At 42.0% G+C, this 23,740-nt stretch overlaps 1 protein-coding gene across 3 annotated transcripts in view; it reads right to left on the minus strand.

Annotated features, from left to right (window-relative positions):
- Nucleotides 1-23,740, minus strand: part of LOC146858231 (aldehyde oxidase-like) — a 623,555-nt gene that overhangs the window by 124,029 nt on the left and 475,786 nt on the right. For all 3 annotated transcript variants that reach the window (XM_085649038.1, XM_085649037.1, XM_085649036.1), the window contains one exon: nucleotides 16,011-16,139. In XM_085649038.1, coding sequence (XP_085505164.1) covers nucleotides 16,011-16,139 — 129 coding nt within the window. The remainder of the gene's footprint in view (nucleotides 1-16,010; nucleotides 16,140-23,740) is intronic.

Genomic DNA, 23,740 nt, shown 5'->3' on the forward strand with positions numbered 1-23,740 from the left:
ACCTATGGTTTTTTCAGTGAATATATATATATATATATATATATATATATATATATATATATATATATATATATATATATATATATATATATATATATATATATATATATATATATATATATATATATATCTGCCCCTCACCCATATGTGGCGCTTATCTGAAACTAAAATACCTCAGCTCCTGTCCAGGTACCATTTGGTCCAGGTGTGAGGAGGATTCCCAATGATGAAGTATGACAACGTCAGGTGGGTAAGGATTCTTGTCCAAAAGGACACATTCTCCAACAGATAATAACAATATCCCTCTTTTTTTGCCACACACACTTGTTAATGTTAAATTGCTTATAAAGCAATACGCTACAGGTTGGGTTTCTCACTTCCAATAGATCCCCTTTGTGTATTCATTACATATTTTGAACATAGTTATGGTGTTTACATACAAACTGATTTTATTATGTTTCTTCATACCTATAGCGAGACAGAAGAGAAAAGATTGGATAAGGAAGTGAATGGGGGTCATTTAAAGATGGAGCCTAAAATGTTTTCCTGGTATTGTTTTGATCATGTGAGGTAGGGCACGTGACACGCAGCATTCAAAATGCAAGGATAATTCCAGGTTTATCAGATTAAGGGGAGACAAGAATTGGGATGCTCCCAGTATTTGGCAATTCACTTACAAGACTGGTCACAGACAGATTGCTGAGGGACAGAGCCTGACCTTAGAGGTTAGTGTGGTTGGAGATTGAGGGGTGTTGAATACAGGTACAATAAGAACCCAGGGATTTATGAGGAGTATTTAATCACGGGAGAACATGTATTTTCCTCCTACATCAGGTTATTCAGGATATATTTGCACCTGAGATGCTTTTTTTCAATAAGCTGTTGAGGAGTACTGAAGTCGTGGGTGTAGATATACATATATGTATATTTTCTCCCACTAAGGTATTAGAGGCATCTAGTCTTACCCTCTGTCACTAATTATTCAATATTTATTAATTTGGAAATTCAATTTGTTACAATTTCATGAAGATACATTACAATGAGGGATATCATATAGGATTTTTCCCCTGTAGATCTTTAAAGGTGGCATACTGAAACACGTTGAGGTGAAGGGTTCCTCACAAGGTTGGTGAGAGCAGAATTATTATTTGTAGGTAAGGTGTGTTTTTGGTGGTTGTTTGTAAGCAATGACCTGGTGCCAGAAATGGTTTTAATGTGAATTATGTTGTCCTTCCAAGGACCAAGGAATATCTATTGTGAAATAATCCCTGCAAGGAAAGATTTATCAGCTTGCCCTTGGTAACAGTGAGTAGGAAGGATTTATTGGAACATTTGTATATTCCGACAGAGAGTGTTATCCTGATATACTTAGGTGAGACTCTTTACAGGTTTGGTACTAGCTAAATGCTTGACTTTGTAATCATTATTTGATAGCCAACTGTCCCCCATGTCTTTGAGAATAGGAAACTGCACCAACATAGAGAAATGATGATCACCCATATATTACCCACTGAGAAACACATGAGGGGAGGAGAATTATAGTTGACTGATGACAACATCACCATTTGGTGAGTGCTTAGAATCCACAACAATTGAGGATAAGAATGAGATTGAGTGAATGCCAACTTGTTGAATGTAGACATTATCTATATGAGTGATTTGAGTGTATTTGGTAAAATAGTGATGATTTGTTGCATGAAGTTGTGCATAAATACTACATGAGGATGGGGATATGTATGGTTTTAAATTGGTATTGGGGATACGCATTTCGATTTAAGTTCTGTCTTAGATGCTTTGTGCAGCATTCATGTTTTTGAATTATGATATAAAGGAAATGGATGTTTTTTAAAATGTGTTTTTATTCTTTCTAGATGTTATATGATAGAATATTGGGGAAGTGATATTTAAAGTGTCCTGAACAAGGTGGTTGTCATTGGTATTGTCCACCCAAACACATCAAAAAAGTATTGAGGGCATGATCTGCAATGCACTGGGGATCTGTATATGTTGAATGAATTCATATATACCTAGTGACACAGTTAGTATATGTGTCTATTTTCAAAGACTAATTGTGCTGTCGGAAATGATTTCCCCTGTTTGATACACGCATTGTATTTTTAATGATGTCATTTTTTAATATGAAATATTAAATGTGGAAAATCTCTTTATTGTGTTTAAAAGAAGAAATGAAAGCCATGTATTTTTTCTAAATCTTCAGTGCTAAATGATTATGTGAGTTTACGTTTGCTATGTATGAGGAGTTTCAATATTGAGATAAGAAGGGTACCCTGGGGAATTTAATACTTTCTGCTCAGAAATAATCCTAGAACTGTAAATGAACTCACATCCCCCGGGTCTCCCATCAAGAGAACATGAAAATGGAAATAATTTCTACTCGAGTAGCATTTTGTCACAGAGAGGTGCCACTGTAACCCCCAAACACCAGTAAACAGCACTAACGTTGTAAATGGGCACAACCGAAAAACAGGAAGGAGTTGAGGTGTGGAACGGATTTATGGATAGGCCTTTGACCTAATAAACATAGAAAACAGCTTTACATTGATAGCCTTAATGGAGTGAATGGGCACCTGCAGTCAGTGGTGGCTCCTCCATAGGGGTGTTTGGGCGTCGCCTCACTGCTTTCTTACAGTGCGAGAAGCAGAAACATAAAATGGTAAAAACTACCATTTTATGTTTCTGCTTCTCACACTGCGAGAAAGCAGAAGGGCCTGGTTGGGGGCAGGAGGGTAGGTGGTTCTGCTCGTGGGCAGGGGGGGAGTGGCTTACCAACTGTTGTGGGTACTGACTGTTTGGTCGGCCCCTGGAGCATGAAGGAGAAAATGGCGCGGCCGGGGCGCTCCCCCCTGCGCTTCACCCATCACAATGCTGCCATTGCAGCGTTGTGATTGGCTCCCATGTTAAGTCACAGCCGGCGGCATCATGACTCGCGGGCCGCGAGTCCACTGGCCGCGACTGCTGGTTCCGCAGCTCTGCCCGATCCCCCGTGGGCCTCCCGCAGTGGCCCTCAAGCGGATCGGTGGTGAACTAGAGACAGGACCTCCAGTTTGGGTACCAGCTTGGGTGTCCGTTTAGCAGGCCGTATAGCAGGCTACTGCCACTGCTACAAGATTGGGCCGCCTTGAAGTGAGGCAGTAAACTGCAGCGACCCCAGGGGCTTGGGGCTTTGGTGTCATCCTGGCCCGTGGCTTTTGTTTACCGGCTCGGGTGCTCCCCCTTGGCGGGCCTCCTGCCAGCAAGGCTGTTATCAGTTATGCCAGGAGTAAGTGAGAGGGCGTGGCAGGGTTGCTTTGTTGCTGCACCCTGAGAGCTTGGCAGTTTTCTCCAGTTTTGGACGCTGCAGAAGTTCACTGAGTGTAGAGGCCGAGAAAGCCACATAATGGTCTTTGTTCCAGGCACAGATTCCCTTCTGTGATTCTTCCGGCTGCTTCTCAGACGAGGATTGGGATTGTTTACAAGGATGGCAGAGGGAGCAGTGTGGAAAACCTGATGAACGAAATTCACCGCACACTGATCTCTCTGGGAAAGGTAATGTTGCACTATTGATCAAAATCAGGGAACGCTGCTGTCCTACGGATGCTGCATGAATGCATTATTGTAGGATTGTGAGAGCAGATCTTGTTTGGATGTTCTGTCTTTGTTCTATCACTTTCCTTCTTATTGATCTGGGTATGTTTTTTTCTGTGAAAATCTTTTTATTTAATTTTCAATGCACTATACTCAACAACAAAAACAGGGCAGATCTATGCCGTAGTGAATTTCAACCTCCTCCACCAACATAAAGGTGCAGTTTAGAAATAGGTCTCTTGGCCGGCATCCACATCAGACTGTCTCTGCATGCCAGCTTGGCCGTGGTAGGGCTAGGAGTTGACTGAGATGACAGAGGGCTTGTTTGGTGCTCCATATAGTTTCTTGCTTCTGTTTAACCAGCCATTCTTGGATTTGTTCCACATTGACCTGGTACATCGTTATTTGTGATATCGGACATGTATTAGGAAGTGGGTACATATGCGGACTCATTTGAGTTGCTTTCATGACTTGCTTTGTCTGACACTAGTATATAGTGAAAAGGATTTCAGTGGGTGCTTGACCTTGCATGGCTAGTATGCAGGATTAGGAGTGGCTGCCATTGACTGTAGGCATTTCCAACCAGTACAGAGGACAATAGAGTGGTCAGTTCAAACCGTGGACACAGTACAAAATTCTGACACTCATCCTGATATTTTGCCCCTCACTACTTTCAAATGTCACCAGCAGCCACTGACCTGCAGTCGTATAACAAGGAATGGGACGAAGATGGAAGATGAGGAGGTAAAGCGTGGGGCACAACGTGCACATTGAGGGTAGTCAGATGTTAGACCCTTGCAGCTGAGATAGAAGGTGGCTCCCAGCATTGGATGGGCTACCGGACTCGAGAGTACTTTACCAAGGTGCACCAGTTAACCCAGAGGTAGGTGAAACAATGCTGCAGGGCAGCCCAGTCTCAATAATTAAGTGTGCCCTCATCGTGCAGCACCACAGAGCCAATGCCCTCATCATCAATACTGTGGTAAGCGGAGCAACACTGTAATGGACCTGCAAGCTTTGGCCTCACTTCGGGACTTCAAACACAAGTGTCTTTTCTCATTACATTAACTTCCTCCAAGCTGAAGGTTGCATGATGCCATGTGACATGGATTTGCTGGAGCTGGATGGAACAGTATACTTTGTTGCAAAAGTAGGAGGATTTCAATGCACTGTGCTCAATACCTCGGACTACAGGTGCCAGCTCCTCACTCGCACCTGTGATCCCTGGCAGCCAGCACTATGGTGCCACCTGCCAACCACTCACATTAATACATTTTTTATGAAACTGCATATGATTTTAAGAATCATGAAAATTCAGTTTTGAAACGGAAAAGTTAGTACCTTCGGGAAAGGTCTCAATATAAGGCATATCTGGCTAATATAGACTGTAGCTGGATTCCATAACGTTTATTAGGCCAGACAGGTGTGACGTGTTGTAGGAAGATGGTCAATACGCAATAAAGATTGGCAATTATATCCCACATTTGTAGATAGTTTCACGTCTCTTTGGCATTCCCTGGTGTGTATTCTAGATGGTTAATGCAAGGATTTGTAAATGGTAAACTTGATTACACCAAATTGTATCTTCCTTGTTACAGTGCTTGGACTGAAGTCTGTTGGGCCCAAAACAATTCCTATTTTTTCTGTTTTAACTTTTTCAAGCTCCCAGCTTCCTCGCCAGACCTTTTTTCAATTATTTGATATTTTGTGCATAGTCTTGATGCTGGCCGGAGGCTTCTTTAAAGCACTTTGAAAAGAGGGGTCACAGGAGAACTGGATGGGAACAGCTATTCAAGAGAAACATCATAAATTATAAACATTTTACCCATAAAGAAGGTCTAAGGTAAAAACATAATGGAAAATGTACATCTCCAGGGTTTTCTGAGTCTCAATAAGTTTGATTGTAGGCAGAGTGATAGAGGAATTGAGCCCCAAATGGGAAAGCTTTGTGTGCAGAATGTTCTACCATCAAAACCTTTGTACTTCACCAAAGGCAATAAGTCCATTCTTGGTGGAGGACCATACATTTCTCGTCTGCTAATGGCAAGTCAACAGGCAGCAAAGGCAGGAATCTACGCTTCTGTGAATATGTTTGCGTATGACATTAAGGCCCTCATTCAAATTCTGGTTTTAACCCTGATTTGAGTAGTGGGAATTCTCATTTGAGCCCAAATAGAGATTAGGAGTGGTAGGCAAATTGCACAATCTGGACACGTTTTGGCAAGTATAAACTGTGCATACAGATGCCACAAATTTCAGGTTGATGTATCTTGGGATGAGGGAAAAAGTGTATTTACAGTGTTATCCCCCAGTCCACAGTGTGAAATGGTGAAGTAAATGTCACATTTGTTCATTGCAGCACCCTCTGTATTCCAAATTCTGGGTGTAAATTTACTGCTTGAAAACAAGGATCTGGAAGTGTAAAAACACTAACCAGTCCTGGAGAGTGAGGAGTTCCTTTCAAAGCAGAGAAAGGAAAATGGGGGGAATACGTCCTTCCAAGTCAAGACTACCACTACTTAAAGAGTATCCTTCCTGATCTCATAATACTTACTGTGATGAGAAGTGGTGCCTGCCACGGTTCAGTAAAATTGCTACACCAAATGTGTGCCTCGGTTCGAATGATGGTTTTAAATTCAATGTATTCCATTGTTTAGTTGTAAGCCACAGAAAAGCTTTACGATTAAAGATCAACCGTTTTACAATGTATGTCATATACAAATCCCTTGACCTTCCAGCAACATCAAGGAGCATTAAATGGTCTGGACCTAAACACCCCCTAACATACATTACAAAGAACAATACTTAGACAAGATGACCTTTTCGGAGTTAAAAGTATACAACAGTATACAACTACTTAGACATGGTGGAGACAGATAACTGACTCTACAGAAAAGATAGAGTTAATGGATCAATTGATAGATGCCGCAAATTGACCTTAACAAAGACACTGAATGGTTTACATCCTAGTGTATTTCTATTTTATTTATCTCTTGATTGATGCCAAAAGGATAAGTATAGATTGATCCAGGGTAGTTCCCCTTACTCACAGTCACTTTATTGTTTATTTTTCAGATTCAAATATCTTCCTGTTCCAATAATTTGAATGATTGAAGGCTGCTTATGCACACTTATGGACACTTCTTGACATTCTTTTTCAAATTTTTATTCACAATTAAACCATCTATAAGAAATATATTTTTATGGCTGTATGGCAGAACATCAACCACAAAAACATTGTGGTACAAAAATATAATTGTCAAAATATCAAAAATCAAAATAGTGACTTTGCATACTCATAATATAAAATTAAAATATATCGACATAGCAAAAAATTGTGGCTCAAAATATCCATGTAATACAGGTAGGAATATGAATTTACATGTAATTAACAGTATTATAATTTAAAATAAAAAATATATATTGTTTGCATAATATATCTAAAAGAAATGCCAAAAATGGGAAGAGTGCATACATTGATGGATCGAGGGATGGAGGTCAGATTTATTATTTTAACTACAGTCTCACAAACATTTGGGTAAGTGCATACATTTGGTAGATTGCGGTGTGGGTCAAATTTACTATTCTGTAACCGTGGGCGGAGAACTCTGCTCCGCCCGTGGAGTGTGCTGAGTTTTGTCTACTCCTCGTTCCGTGGAGAATGCGGAGTAGGCAAAACCCCGCACATTCCGCAGCGGAGTGGAGTAGGCCTGCCTCCGCCTCCCACCCGCCCTATAATAACAATTGCTAAAGTTTTAAAAAATAAGTTTAACCACATCGATGCTCAGGACGGCTCCCGGCCGTCATGAGTCACGGTAGTCGTGTGCTCATGACGGCCGGGAGCCGTCCGACCGTTGCCGCTCCGCCCACGCGCGGCAAATTCCCCGCCAGTGCGGGCGAATTAATCAGTGGGCGGAGTTCGGACGGCTCCCGGACGTCATGAGCACACGCCCACCGTGATTTATGACAGCCGGGAGCCGTCCTGAGTACCTGAGCGCCACACCCAGCCCCGTCCCCCATCGCACCGCAGCGGAATTTGCCACGCGTGGAAGGGGTTAAAGCACCTTACCTTTTCTGCGGCGTCTGCGGCGTCTGCGGCGTCCCCGGCTGGGCTCCTCCTCTCTTCATCTCGTTCGCGGTAAAAACTGTGCATGCGCGGGGGCCCGCATATGCGCAGTTTTTACCATGAACGTGATGAAGAGAGGAGGAGGCCAGCTGGGGACGCCGCAGACGCCGCAGATAAGGTAAGGTGCTTTTAAACTTATTTTTGAAACCTTTAGCAATTGTTATTATAGGGGAGCTATGCGGAGTGCCACACAGTTTGTTATCAACTCCATGGCGCTCCGGGTAGCTCCACTATGCACACTACGCCCAGGCTTACTATTCTTACTCCATTCTAACAAACATATAATGCATACATTGGGCTGGGAGTCAGATTTGCTTTCCTAACTCCAGTCTATTAAACACGGGCAAAATTGCATACATTCTAATTCCAGTCTAACAAACTTTAAGCAAAGTGTATACACTGGGTGGGTTATGTTATGTTATGTTAATTGGGATTTATAAATTACATAATCACCAGCAGGTCTTTTAGCGCTAAGAGAGAGTAGCTAGAACCCCCACGATCGGCTGACTGTTAGCACCCCGGTCGCAGCGTGTGTTGTTCCCAGGCCTCTGTGAATAGGAGGGTCTTAATTTTTTCCTAAATGGGAGAAGGGCGGTTTCTTTGCGTAGGCTTTCTGGTAGCTTGTTCCACAACTGCGGGATCACGATTCACGACAGAGAAGGTTTTCCCACCTTTAGTAGTTGTGTTGAACTGTGGACAGGCCAGCCGGTCTGCTTCGGACGACCGTGTCATTTTTATTATTCTATTTACTATCTAACCAACATTGGGTGACGTGCATTAATCGGTGGGGCAAGGCGGCGTGTTAGATTTACAATTCTAACTGCAGTCCAACAAACACTAGGGAAAGAAAATTCATCCAAGGGATCAGAATCAATACACTTAAATAATATAAGTGCAAATGTAAAATTATCAAAAAATATAAGTAGAACTTTAAAAAAAATGGCAAATACAAATCGTAACATTTTGAAAATTGTTAAAATAAATATTTACATTTTACAAATATATGAAAAATGTAAAAAACTATTTAAAGTATGAAATATTTTTAAATTAACAATTTCACTCAAACTCCCACATGAAAAAAAACCGAAAACAAAAAACAAAAAACTACTAAGAAAATAAAAAAGTATTTTCAAAACCATGAAATTTGTTAACTTTTTAAAAAAATTTACATGTATAAAACCTTCTAGTTAATTATAACATAATTGTTTTAGAAAACACAACCCACCCATTTCCCCAAAATACCCCACAACTCTTATTGAGGATATATTAAAAAATGTTTTTAGAAAATACTCAAATAATCCCATATTCCAGTAAGTTAAAAATAAACCATTTTCATGTAAAAAAATAACATAACTTTTTTAATACTACCAACCCTATCCACTAATAAACCCCACAAAAACAAAAATAAAAGCAAACAAATGTAACATTATAAAACAACTAAACAAAAAAATTTAAAATGTAAAATAAAAAAACAATTAACACCAATTAATATACACTTTAAAAATTACTGTACCCTCATCCACCGCACAACCCTTAAAAAAATTAACATTTATTTTCTAAAATAAGGGGTCTATTAGAATGTCGGGCGGATCGCCTCCGCCCGCATGCCATTTCTCCCGCCATATTAGTATGGCGGGGGTGCCCCTGCGGACGGAAAGACCGTCCACCAGTCACACCGGTGACCGGGCGTAAAAGGGGCCTGATATGGTGGCGGTGTCTGCTAGACACCGCCATCCATATTATGATGGCAGCGGGAAGCAGCCTTTCCGTGGCGCCAACGCCGCTACGGAAAGGCATTCGGTTTTCTCAGTTGGGGACCTGTTGCGGGCCCCCAGGTTGTTGGGAGGGATGGTGGGGGGCACATGGGGGTACCTATGGTACCTCACTGCATTGGCACAGACAAAGTGGCAGGCACCGCGCGGTGCCTTTCACCTTGTGCATGCCAAGGCATGACATGCCTTCCCAGCTGGGAATAGAGAATGCCACCGCCACGGTGGTGGTGGCATCCTAATTGCCGGTGCGGAACCGCCGCACCACTGGCGGCCAGTACCAGCACTGCATCCTAATCGGCCCCTAAGTGTTAAGTTTCATATTTTAACATCAATGAAACAAATGAAGAACAATTAAAATAATTAACATACTAATTTTTTAAAATAATGAAAAAATACTACCTAGCTAATTCACCAATAAACCCAACAATCCAATACATTACTATACAGTGGTTCCCAAAATGTTTAGAACCATGATCCACTTTTTAGAATGACAAACTTTTGTGACCCGCCCACCTTTAATGGATATGAGGAGGGGAGATTTTTTAATGTAACTAAAGCTTCATGCGGTAATGCATTGTCATTCACAGACAGCACATTTTCCATTGAAAAGGCCATTCATTTTGCACAGACATACAGTTTTACTAATAGAACTATAAAGCAAACAAATGACAGTGTGTGGAGATCCAGTTTCTGTGAATTCTAAGCATTTGTGCATAACCAAATTATGGGGTTCATTAGGATGGCATCCATCGTAGCGGTGTTTGGGACCGCCGGCCAGATTGCAATTGCATTTAAGGAATAGCATTTAAAGTGCATTTTTCAAAGTTACATGCTACACACACATGCCCTTGGAGCATGTGTGTGTGCAACATGGGCACACATTACAATTTCAGGGGTGCAACAGGGTGTCCTTTTGACACCCTTGAACCCTCGAAATTGCATGCGCAATTTGCGAGTACCTAATGGGTACTCGGAAATTGCGCATCCAATCCCCATTCATTCCAAATAACTGAATGGAAAGCCATTCCTAATTAGTCGCAATTAAGGAATTTGTAGGCATTACAATTTTTTTAGCGATTCCTATACGCATAGGCTTTTGCAATTCCTTATTAGCGAATCCTTATTTTTCGCTAATAAGGAATCGCAAATAGCATTTTTGATGCATGTGCCATTATGTGCGGTTTTATGCCTGGTTATACACTCAGTTATTCCCCTCTCCATGGGGTTTAACCTGCAATAGCATGTAACTAGCAGGGTGTTACCTCACATTAAAAACTTATTTGGACTATACCAATTCCTTGTATCATACCTCTGATCATATCAGATATCTGTCTTTTTATATACGTATATCTAATTTTTATATTTGTTATTGATTATGATATCCAGAACGGTTTGTGCCACATCTTATTACATTTTATCACACTTGTCCAACTTTACATTAAAGACACATCTTGAGTGTAGTTATGCTATTCCCACAGATCACCATTGACATTATTATATGACACGATTTACTGGGTGTTTTGGGTCGTATTATCTTATATACCTTTATTATGCTGTTGATTTGTTCTTTATGCAGCCTCTAAAAAGCTTAGCAGCTGCTGTGGTTGTGAACATCCCCTAATCAAGAACTAATTCAACATTAGTAGGGTGATTTTATTGCAGAAAGCACAAGTGGACTTGAAATAATATTCTTTCAATCACACTTGTTCCTCACAACTGAATAAAAAGGATTTGCCATTATACCCACCAAACACTCAACTCATGAATAGGACCACCAGCCTCTTCAGTAAGTTTGGATCCTGTTCTACACAGTAGAGTTCATTAGTGAGTTGGATACAAAGGACCTCCACTCGTTTGCGTGCTGTCACCTGGCATTCCTTCGTTAAAGTAACCAAGCTTTACACAGTGTGGCCACCAGCACTACCTCATCAGAGAGGGGTAAGGATGACGGCAACTTTTTGGTTTGCATGTAGAAGGGCAATTACTTATACTGGATAATTATAAAGGAAGGGAGGGAGTTGAACCATTGATGCCTTTACACATTTTACACTGAGACACATGCAATAGGAAAATTGGGAATGCTCTCCTAGGGGACTTTTGGAATATCACACGGCAAATACCAGAGAGAGGTTTCATTCATCTTGGCTGATATTACCCCCGATGCTTGGGTGCCGAAATAGGATCCTTTACTGACATTCATAGAGCAAGGGGGGACCTCTTACCTCTAACAGCATTGCTGGGCTATGCAGTAGAACAAGTGAGGAAATTCACTGTATTAGCATTAATGTTAGTTGAGCATAGAGTTGTGATAACAGTGATTATAAAGCAGGCTACTCATGACTGAGAGTGGGCTGGACCATGCTGCCTGCAGCAAAGATGCACAAATGTATTCTTCTATGCTCCTGGTTGCTGTCAGACTTGAAGGATATTTGTGGCTCAATGTGCACCTACTTAAAAACTCAGGCAAGTCTTGGGGGGCCAGGCCCCGATAATGGGTCGATAGGTTTGGGAAATCTCATGGAACTGGGGGCAAGTGTGTGAATCTGAGGGGGTGTTACTGTCTATTACTGACTAAACATCTGTCAGTTAACAGTGCAATGCTCTCCTGCCTTTGCCACACCTATGTGCAATGGTCTTTCTCCTTGTGGTCTTACTCTTTTTACTGCCTGTGTATCTGCTCATATTTTGACTGTCGCTAAGCTTTGTTTGTAGTATTGATGTTCTCTTTATTAAAAATATAAGGATAAAAAAGAAATCTACAGAGATGAGGGGAAGATCCAACTGAGTTGATCAGCTTTCTGATTGCCATGCTAGGCCCTTAAGGAACATATCGGGAAAGTCACCTTTAATTGTAGTTAACATTATTATATTTTAGAATATTATATATTTGAAAAAAATTATAATATATTTAAAAGAAATGTCAATACTAGGGAGAGCGCATATATTGTTGGATGGGTGGTAGAGAGGTCAGATTTACTAGTCTTACTCCGGTCTAACAAACATTGGGAAAAATGAAGACTCTGGGCCAGATGACAGATTTACTTTTCTAACTCAAATCTATCAAACATGGGGGAAGCGCATATATCAGGGGTTATTGGCCACCACCGTTGGAAAATGAGGATTATGGGGCATCTCTTTCATCAGTGATCCACATCTGCCAACATTGAAGGACTTCCCTTCTTCCCTAAGACACAAACGCTAGACAGCCTTAATCCTTGATGGTTGGATCCTAAAATAACAGTAGGTATTGGGCTAGAAGCTAGTGACAATCTTCATCCTGTCTTTTGGGCTAGGTGGTGTCAAGGTGACTACTCATCCTTGACCTTTCCTGACGAACCCACATCACTCCCCACCTCAGGCAACTCTAATGGCTACCCGTACAGAAGAGATGCCAATTCAAGCAGATGACCCACGCACACAAGGCTCTATACAAATAAGGAACCACCTACATTAACCACTACCTGAACTTCCACCAACTGTTGTGAAGACTACGCTCCGCCTCCCTTTCACTTGTCCATACTCCCCGCATCTGCCAAAGCAAAAGTAGAGGATGCCCCTTCTCCTACATCACAGCAAAGACCTGGAACAGCCTCCCCAAGCAACTCCTCACTTCTGGAATTCCGAATGGCTCTCAAGACCTGCCTGCTCAAATAAGCATCCGGGACCTACAAGCAGCTGGATACCCTATCGAGTGATTAGATACGATATTTTTATAATCATGATTGATTGATTGGGCCATCAGCATAATTTGAGCTGGGACTAGCCATTCTCTTGAATCCTGGATTCCAGCAGGCAAGCTGACCTCACCAATGTCGGAAATAGTAGTCCAGCAAGCTCTAGACACGAAGAAGGCACAACGTGCTTTCAGTTTTATCACATGCATGATTTGAAGAATAAACCTCACATACTGACTGACTAACTGATGAAGCATTAATCAACCAAATCAACCACATATGGGGCCACCATACCAATTCCTGGCCTACTTCTATAAATTCTTGTGAATACATGAAAGTCGTAAATCTGCACTAAAGCAAGGACATACACAATGGGTGCACTTTTGTGACTCCCTTTAAGAATTGGGCCCCTAATTAGGTCTAGCGTTAATCAAGACCTTTTGCTTTTATTAAAATTACATCTCTATCTATCAGCTAGTTTTACTGTGAGTGACAGTATTCTGTTCTTTCACAAGGAGCATATTGGCACTCAAAGTATTTTTGTTTAGTGTGAGGGACTACAGTGGCAATGTGCACTTTTTGAGATAAACAAATATTTCTGCTTTTTACCTATATTTGTTATAATGGTGAGATCCTGAGCTCCCACAACAATAACTTTATAAAAACCATGTCAAAACAATACACACATTGACAAAACCAAAAGGCTGACCACCAATGTCAGACCTATTGGCTTTGCCAGTGCTTGTTTATTTCCATGTTTCCCATAGTCTCATTGAAATTGGTTGCACTGATTTTCCATTATAAATAAACACAGTTTACTAAATGGTGTATCTCAGAAATTATAGCTAAAATTTCACAGTAATTTAGCAAAACAATTTTTTTTCCTAGTTGTATATTTTTTGTGAACATTTTATTTTGAAAGAAAAGAATCACCAATCTTCCTTTCAAGCTTTTGAAAATATTTGCATCTACTCAGAGCATTCTCGGAGCATTAAACGTAGCCTGCTATTGTTAAACTTTGGAAATGAGCATATACATTTTTATACTGGAACCACTGTCAGTAGAGCAGTCCGAGCTTACATTTCCATAGAGTGCTCACCCTAATAATTAAGGCTTTGCATTAATGAACCATAAATACAAGCTCAAACAGCATTAACTTACGGATACAACTATTACATTACCTGCAGACAACGTCCTTCCCTGATCCATAATGTATTGCTGTAAACTGGAGCCAAAGGGTGTGCGCTGCAGGTAGTTGGGCCTACATGTACCACTAGGAATTACACACCGCTGTCCGTACATTACTATGGAATGGGGGCGGAACAGGACTGCCCTATACAAGCTAAGTAGGAGGGTGTATTCATAATCTCAGGAAATAATATTGCGCTTTGCAATTAATGGTGATTAATCAATGGGCATTATCATCTCAATAGGAATCAGCCCTGTGGTTAGACAGAGATGCACTATGGCCAAAAGGCTACGAGGTGACTATATTGGGGTATGGGGAAGGTGCGGGTGCCAAGAACCGCCGAAGTGTGCTACACATATGGAATAAGAGGTTAAAAGTATAGTATGCGAGGGGTGGACTACCAAATGAACCCTCTTGTGGAACTCAATATCTATGAAGGATGAGGGATTCTGAGGGGGTTCCAGAAACGGAAACGCACAGGCATAGGTCAATATTAGAAGAATTCTTCCTACAGGATAAGGGTTACTTCAACTGAGATATTCACAGCATATAAACAGAAAGACAATGTCTGATGTATAGGATAGCTCCCTCTTAAAGTATAGAGTTAGGGTCAAAGTGATATCAGAAACATACAGAGCATTAATTAATAATACCCTAGACCAAATAGATGGTCAGAAAACCCAATGGGAAAAATTATGTTGGGGACTTTTGGATGATGAACAACGGAAAGAGGCACTCAGCGGGCCATGGGAGTTATCCATAAGGGCAGCTTTCAATTGTTTCAGTTGAAAATCCTTCACAGAATTTATCATACATGCGCCCTCCTACACACCAGGGGGAAAGCCACAAACAAAGAATGTCTGAAAGGCTGTGGAGGTAAAGGAACGCTTATTCATACACTTTAGAAATGTCGCCGTATTGAGATTGAGGTGAAATATTGGTAAGGTAGGAAAGTGCATGACAGATACATTTGGAACCCCAGTGGATCCAACAAAGAAGCTGGCTGTATTGGGATTATCAAGGGACCCAGTAGCACAAAATATGAGGAAATATAGTGTCACATCAAACTCGTGGAGGCGAGAAAGGTTATCACAAGACTGTGGGAGTCCCGAAGAATGCCAAGCTTTAATGTATGGAGTGAAAGCATGATATAGTGCATGGTGGCCGAGCAGGTCCTTTACATAGGCTGGGGATGCCCTAGAAATATGATAAAATCTAGGCATGATGGGAGGAACATATTAAATGAATAATTACCCAGCAGAAGAAGGGTGATCCCACCATGGCTGGAGGGAACGAAGGGAAAAAGATAAATAAAGGAGAGGAAAAAGGACAGAGTTTCACTAGGGCAGGGACAGGTGCATGTCACTCCCAGTGCCCATTTGATCAAAGGACAAAATAAAGAAACTACGAACCCAGTCTGGAAGTACAGATTTAATGATAATTGGAATTTGAAAATGCAAACTAAGTACTGTAACACTTATATATACTGTTTGTTTGTTTAAAGGGTAACATAATAAAAAGATTTTTTTAACAAAAAAGAAAACATTGCATGTTTTTGGTAAGGTATGGCATAGGAAGCTTGGGCTTCATTGTATTTGTCCTATGAAATTAAAGTATAACATGTGTGCCTCCAAACTGAACCCAATAAAGTGGAAACATGCTACCTTCACTGCCATTCCATTGACGTCTGTTCCACAGGATCCTCCCGAGGGGCAGGTGTTGGGGACAGTCGTTGTGCTGGTTTCACAGAAGTGGATGTATGAAAGGGGGATGCGCAGTTCACGACTGGCGACCTGCAGTTTGGGGAGAAAAGTACCCAAGAGGTCAGGAGCATCTTGTCTTGGATTTTGAAAATGACCATGTTTAAATCCTGTAACATATTCTGTGAATTTCTGGTGTAATTTTTTAGAGTATGAAGTCAATCTGCTCTGCACAATATAGGAAGAAGTCTGACCAAAGAGAAATCTTAAAACTTTTTGACTGCCAGGTGCATCTGAAGGGCCTCTTAGGATAAGCCAATCAGCAAAAGCATGTGTCTGAAAAGTGATTGACTCTCTTCCATAAGCGCCTGCCTTTCAGGATCACTGGACTGTTGAGAAGGCTAGTCCACCTCCAAGACAGTCCACCTCCAAGACGGTCCACCTCCAAGGCTGTCCACCTCCAAGGCTGTCCACCTCCAAGGCTGTCCACCTCCAAGGCTGTCCACCTCCAAGGCTGTCCACCTCCAAGGCTGTCCACCTCCAAGGCTGTCCACCTCCAAGGCTGTCCACATCCAAGGCTGTCCACATCCAAGACTGTTCACAGCCTGTTTGCTCATAAAGTCCTCAAATTAAATAATCATCCAACTACAGCTGGCATAAGCGTTTTCCTTTTGCCTATGCTAGGGCACAAAATGGTGTCTCTAAATCACTAAGCAAACCACCAATCTTCTGCCACAAGCTATGCCTTGAGCACAGCTCGTCTCATTCTCTGCATTGCCCCCGCCAAATCTTTTCATGCACCTAGCAGAGTTTTAAAAAATGACCGTTTGTCGGCACGTTTGATTGCTAGACACCCACTATGGACCAAGAAGCTTACTTATATTATATAAAGAGTTGTACCTTTCAACTTCCTTGTTTGAAAAGTATAAATAGTATATGCAATGGACAGGACAAGCTTGCTGTAAAAATACCTCTGACAGTTCAGGTTTGTCCTACATCCTTTCTTTTTTAACCGAAGGATTTACATGGAGAGGCTGATGTGAGCTGGTAATATCGTGAAATGAGTTCCATTAACTGTAATACATTCATCAATAGATCTACCTTTTCTTACAACCCTTACTCCTAATCTAATACTTATCTTTCATTGTTAAAGCAAATCTTCATCAAATTGAAAAGTACCCGTAAGACTCAGACACTAAATATTTCACATATGATTCTCTTGACTTGAAACAGAAGGCATCTAAAACAGTGGTTCCCAAACTTTTTAGAACCAGGACCAAACTTTCGCGTCCCGCCTGGGTCTAATGAACATGAAGCAGGTGAATTTTTAATGTAACTAAAGCATTGTGTGCTAAATTTGCAGATACAACTGATAAAACTATTTTGCACAAAAATGATAATATGTGGAAATCGTATTTCAGTAAATATTTATCGTTTGTGCGCCATTAAGTAAAGTCTGTTAATTTGTTTTGGTCCCAATAAATTCTTTAGCTCCACCACACTTCAGAATTACAAAACAATGTACTCTATTTTTCTTTCCTAACTGCTGAATGTGTACTGTTCATTTACAGGTATCTTCATTTTGTTGAGTGGTACAACAAATGACATCCTACAGCCTTTCTTTTCGCACACCTGTACCCTAGCAAGATTGTCACATAATTCACTTCACTCTTCTTTCTCTGATTGTGAAGTTAGAGGAGTTTGTAAACACCAATCCCCAGGATCAAAAAAACAATAATTTGTCAGAAGACGTAGCCTGAAATTTGAACTCTGTTTTTGACGCGCAGCAAATGACAAGAAAAATACAGAATGTATAGGTGTCTTTACTTATTGCTTAACTTTCATTAGCCACCAAAAATAAGCCTGCGACTCACCTGTGGGTCATGTCCCTCAGTTTGGGAAAACACTGATCTAAAGCATGACATGTTTTGATGATTAGAATAAAATGAAAACCAAGCTAGGAGGATTCATTGTGCATCTTCTCTCAATGATCTTGATTACTTAAATTCCCTTTGGCGGCCCATCTGCTAATTTCTAAATACCCCGACCATATCCGGCCCCAAACTTGTGTGATCACAGTTTGACTACTTTTTTTCACACTTTAATCTCTGCCCATAGTACATGGAAGTTATCATTGATTATGATCACTTTGGGTCATGGGGACCCCAGTTAAGTTTTTCCTTCAACAAACAATTGTAACCTATAACAAATCCAATTGGTTCAGTAGAGGTGCAGCAGAACTACATTTCTCAAAATTCATTGAGTTATAGTCTGCAAGCTCAGGACTGGAACACTGGGCCCATGATGACACATGGAACCATCTCATAACATTACTGTTGAGGACATTGTCCAGTAACACATGCATAAGTCTAGCCATTAAAGACATCAAATGATAATTCATGTAAAGATTTTTACTAGGATTAAGCAATCGGAGAGAGCTGCTTATCTCTGGGTTATTCAGGGGTGTCATAATCCTTGTTCTGAAGGCGACACCATAAAATACTTTCTTGGCCATATGTTGTTTCTCTAGACTCAGTGGCAGATGGTAGGGGATGCAGGAGGGGTGGAGGGGTACAAAAAATAAAAAAGACCTACCTGTGAACGCCGCCGCTGCATCTCCTCTGTCCTCTTCTATCGGAACGTAAGCATCCAGGCTCCCAGTCTCTCCCATCCGATCACAACGCTGCTTTACAGCAGTGTTGTGATTGGTCTGAGCGCCGTGGTATGGCGCTCAGTGACTGGAAGCCTGTGCATGTTCTCCACCCAGGCTGTACAATACGGTTTTGCTGACCAAACCGGCATGCGCACTTATGGTGAAGCCGCCACTCCTCCCTCTGATGGCATCACGCGAGTCCAAACCTGCCCACCCCGCCCCGCCCACTATAACATTAAAGGCAGACTAAAAATAAAATGATACTAACGTTCTGTTGTTATCATTTTATTTTTAATTTGCTCTGCTCCTAGGACAGTGCGGCAAAGCTCCTACACCTTAGCGGCAGAGCCGCCCCTGTCTAGACCTTCAAGAAGTCAGAATGAAACTCTCCTTGAGCTGTACCACACTTCCTCAGGATCCCTTTCTTTCCTACAGCATTCATCCTCTCATATGTCTGATATAGTAAGCTTCATTTACCATTGCCAATCGGGCTTCAGAACAAGCCTTAACACTGAAAAGGCTCTAACTCTTTAAGACTACTTGACCAGAACAAACCCTGCCTACTTATACTCATTGGTCTCTCATCTGCGATTCATGACAACATGATAGACCTTTTGGAGAAAAGGATGGGTTTATCTGGTCCCGTCTTAAATTGGTTTTATTTGTTCCTTCATAACACATCTCAACGATCAAAACCAATCAAACCCTGTTTAACTTTACTCTGATCTCGATGGGAGTACCTCAAGGATCCACACTCTCTCCTATGCTATTCAACTTCTTTATGAAACCACTAACCAAAATTCTTATACAATCAAATACACAGTACCACATGTACGCAGATAATATACATTTATACTTGAAAATTTCCTCACCTGAAGATATCAAAACTCTTAACTGTGATGTACTGAAAACCTAAGAATGATTGACTCTACTCTCACAGATGAATAGCTCAAACAGTTTACAGCACTTAACTGCACCTCACATGTTGTTGTTTCTACTAGATCTTTAGGCATTTCATTGCAAAAATACCTGAATATGTAAGATCACATCAGTGCAACTACCAGAACAGCCAATTTCCATTTGAACACAATAAGGAAAATCAAACTCTTCTTACCCCCAGATGATTTTCAGCTAGCAGTCCAATCCCTAGTCATTTCCCACCTATACTACTGAAGTGGAACTCTTGCAGGACTACCCAAAGCCATGCTGGCTCCGTCAAAGGCCACACTAAACTCATCTGCTAGGCTCATCATGGGATCGAGCCAATGTGACAACATCACACCCAAGCTGAAACATCTCAAATGGCTCCCGTTTGACGTTAGAATTTAGTTTAAGATAGCCTGCATAACCCATTAGGCTCTTCATTACAACACTCCAGTCTACCTGGGAGTCACTCCCTAAGTTCTAACTCTCTATTGTTGAAACCACAGAAGTTCAACAAAAATAAAACTTATAATCGCTCCTTTTTTGGTCTTGCCCCCAGAATATGGAATGCGATTCCCCCTGAAACTAGATCTAATCCTTAAAATACCCCCTTCAAAAAAGAATTTTAGAAAGCTACTGCTGACTATATATCTGCAAAAAGAACAATTGATGGACAAAATGTTGAACAATGTCAAGCATTCATTCCAGTACAGAGATCTGGGCTTCAATCAATTTTTTTTGCTCCCCGTGCCATTCCAGTTTGAACTCAGCCATATGCAAATCAGTCTTGACTCTGTTCCCCATGGGAACAGTCCAGCCCGAACTGCCAGGCCAGGTCATCCCTGGACTGGAAACAAGCATCCTGGGACCAGTTTCGGGGTTTCACCCATCATCAGCCAGGCTAGCTTGACTCCAGTGGCATGGAGAGCACGGGACCCACGTCTGGCCAAACTCGTCCCACTCGAGGTGACAAATGCAAAAACAACTATTGATGGACAGAATGTTGAACAATGTCAAACATTCGCCCCAGTACAGAGATCAGGGCCTAAATATCGTTTTTGTACTCACCATGCCATTCCAGTTTGAACCCAGCCATATGCAAATCAGTCTTGACCTTGTTCCCTACGAAAACAGCCCAGCCAAACTGCCATGCCAGGTCCTCCCTGGACAGGAAACAAGCATCCTGGGACCAGGTTTGGGGCTTCACACCTCATCAGCCAGGCTATCTTGTCAGTTCGAGCTGAATTATTCCCATGAGGAACAGGATCAAGACTGATTTTCATATGGCTGGTTATAACCTGGGGTGGCATGTTGAGCAAAAGAACAATGGATTTAACCCAGATCTTTTGACTGTGGGCAAATGTTTAGATTTGTTCTGCATTCCGTCCATCATTTGTGTGTCTATTGCTGAATAGATATCTTCAGCATTAGTTACCGATTAGTTCCATGAGTCCTGATTTGACTAAGTTGGACTATCCTTCCTATAGTCATTTCTATTCCCTGTGTATTCTAAGTTCATTTGTTCTCATTGTATATATTTTGTTTCTTGCCTGTTCTGGTTTGCTTTTGCTGCTACTACTTATTGTGCAACATATTGCTAACTGTATTCTTATTTGTTTATTGCCTGTTTTTTCTGTGTTTAACTTGTTTTGCTATCTGTACGGTGCACTGATACCCGGACGGGTCATGCTTGTGCTATATAGTACTCCTTAAATCCGTGGTTCCCAAACTGTGCGCCTCGGCACCCCGGTGCGCCGTAATTAGTTGCCAGGGGCGCCACGGCACGATGTGGGAAATTGCAGCCGGCAGCGCTAGAAATGCCACCTGCATTATCATGGAAAATCCGCCGCAAGGCAGAGTGAGACAGGCGCACCAGGGCAATAGACAAGACAATCCCAGCACACAAGAAACCAGGCCCGGCATAGAGACAGATGCAGGTGGAGTTACACATGACACAGGGATACAGGCATGCACAAAGACTGACAGGCACGTGGAGCTACGCATGGCACAGGGATACAGGCACGGCACAGCGGGAGTGGAGGTTCTGATTGGCCTCTTCGGTCTGCCACTCGCTCATCATTAAACGCAGCAGCACCTGTGCAGGTAAGAGCGGTGGGGGTGGGGGGGGTTCGACAGACAAGGACGAGTGGAAATTAATAATTTAAACAGGCTCTTGAGCTGTTTTGTGCCGACGTAATTGTGTTACTCTCATATTCAGTTCAGGCATGGAGGAAAGGGGCAGTCTTAGGGCACGAAGGGAGAAGGCATGGACAGACTAGGTAGTCTGAGAGCACGAAGGAGGCTGGGATGGACAGAAGGGGAAGTCTGAAATCACAGTGGGAGCAGGCATTGCCAGATGGGTCAATCAGGGGGCACAAATGGAGCAGTCATGGACACAAGGAGCAGACTGAGTGCGCGAAGGGAGCAGGCATGCACAGAAGGGGCAGTCTGAGGGCGCGGGGGCAGGCATGGACAGAGGGGGTAGTCAGGGGGTTTGGGGGCAGGCACGGACAGAAGGGTAGTCTGAGTGCGCGAAGGGAGCAGGCATGGAGAGAAGGGTAGTCTGAGGACACAAAGGGAGCAGCATGGATAGAAGACACAGTCAGAGGACACGAAGGGAGCAGGCATGGGAAGAAGTGACAGTCTCAAGACACGAAGGGGGACAGACATGGGTAGAGGGGGCAGGAGAGGTCACGAAGGGAGCAAGCATGGGCAGAACGGGCACTCCTAGCGCAGGGCCAGCCACAAGGCATAAAACAAGAGACGGGGGAGACATCTTCGGGCAGGGGGAGAGGGATGGCAGGGTTCTGGCAGGCAGGGGGAGAGGGTTGATAGGGGTGTATTTAATGAATTTCGGCATGCGTGTTTGCCTGTTGGGTGCATTTTTCCTCCAGTATGCAATGATAACACCGAGTGGCTCCGTCTTAACTTTGTGGAATTTAACTACAGATTAACCGAGAGTTCTACTGGGTTTGGTCTAGAATAGATTAGAAAAATGACGATGGCCCTGTCTGTAAACGCACATTTGAAGATGCTTTTTATACGAAATACACTTTTTTTTAAATGTCATTGTAAATGCATATTCCATATATTCAGTAGGGAATATGCATTTACACTTAAATTTAAAAAAGTGTATTTTGTTTAAAAAACATCTTCAAATGTGCGTTTACAGACAGGGCCATCGTCATTTTTCGAATCTATTCTAGACCAAACCCAGTAGAACTCTCAGATGGTCCCTGAAAAGGGAATACATTCAAATATTACTGAAACATCAGTATGGTCACTGGCTTCAATACAGCCTCCCACGCCTGAGTTCACGTCGCATTTACATTCTCGATGAGAGAAAACGTATCAGCACATAAAACAAAAGTGTGTTTTTCCCCTTTTACAACTGTTATCTTTTTATTTTGTTACAAATATGATTAAATAAATGCCTTCATTGCATGCCAATTAATGTAAGGAAGACAACAGGAAGTACTCCTGCGGTCGGGCTTACATCCCCACCCACCCGCCCAACGGTAAAAAAAATGGGGGGGAGCCACGGTCGACTGCCAATTAGGTCAAGGGAGCCACGGGTCAAAAAAGTTTGGGAACCACTGCCTTAAATAAACAAAATAAATAAATAAACAATGACTTCCTTGCCTAAGGCAGCTGCCAAGCGGAAGGATTTCAGCACTCATCTCCTCACACATTGCATTAAAAACTTGAACCCTTCCCCTGGAAAGAGCATGGCATAAGAAAGAAACAACCAGCTTTTTGGGGGTCTATGAATGGGTCAACCAAGATAAATGGTCTACTGTATAAGTGTGCCAAAACCAGTTCCAGGTCATCTCACAAGGCCAGCAAAAAAGAACTTACAAATATGTGATAATTAATCCTTTTACCTTTATGCATGTAAGATAATTCTTGGAAGCCATGATTAGATACTATCACTAAGCAGGTCACTTGCATTATCTAACTAGACATTTCAACCTGTGTATCTATAATGTAACACCCAATCATCAATGTGGGTCTTCTTCAGGACAGCAGAAAGGAGACACCTTAGTCTGTGTGAGTTTGTAATGGCAGAATTAAAGTCTTATCATGGGATCCATAAGGTCCCCTAGAAATCATCCAG

The sequence above is a fragment of the Triturus cristatus genome, chromosome 3_2 (assembly GCF_964204655.1).
Source record: "Triturus cristatus chromosome 3_2, aTriCri1.1, whole genome shotgun sequence".
Lineage (NCBI taxonomy): Eukaryota > Metazoa > Chordata > Amphibia > Caudata > Salamandridae > Triturus > Triturus cristatus.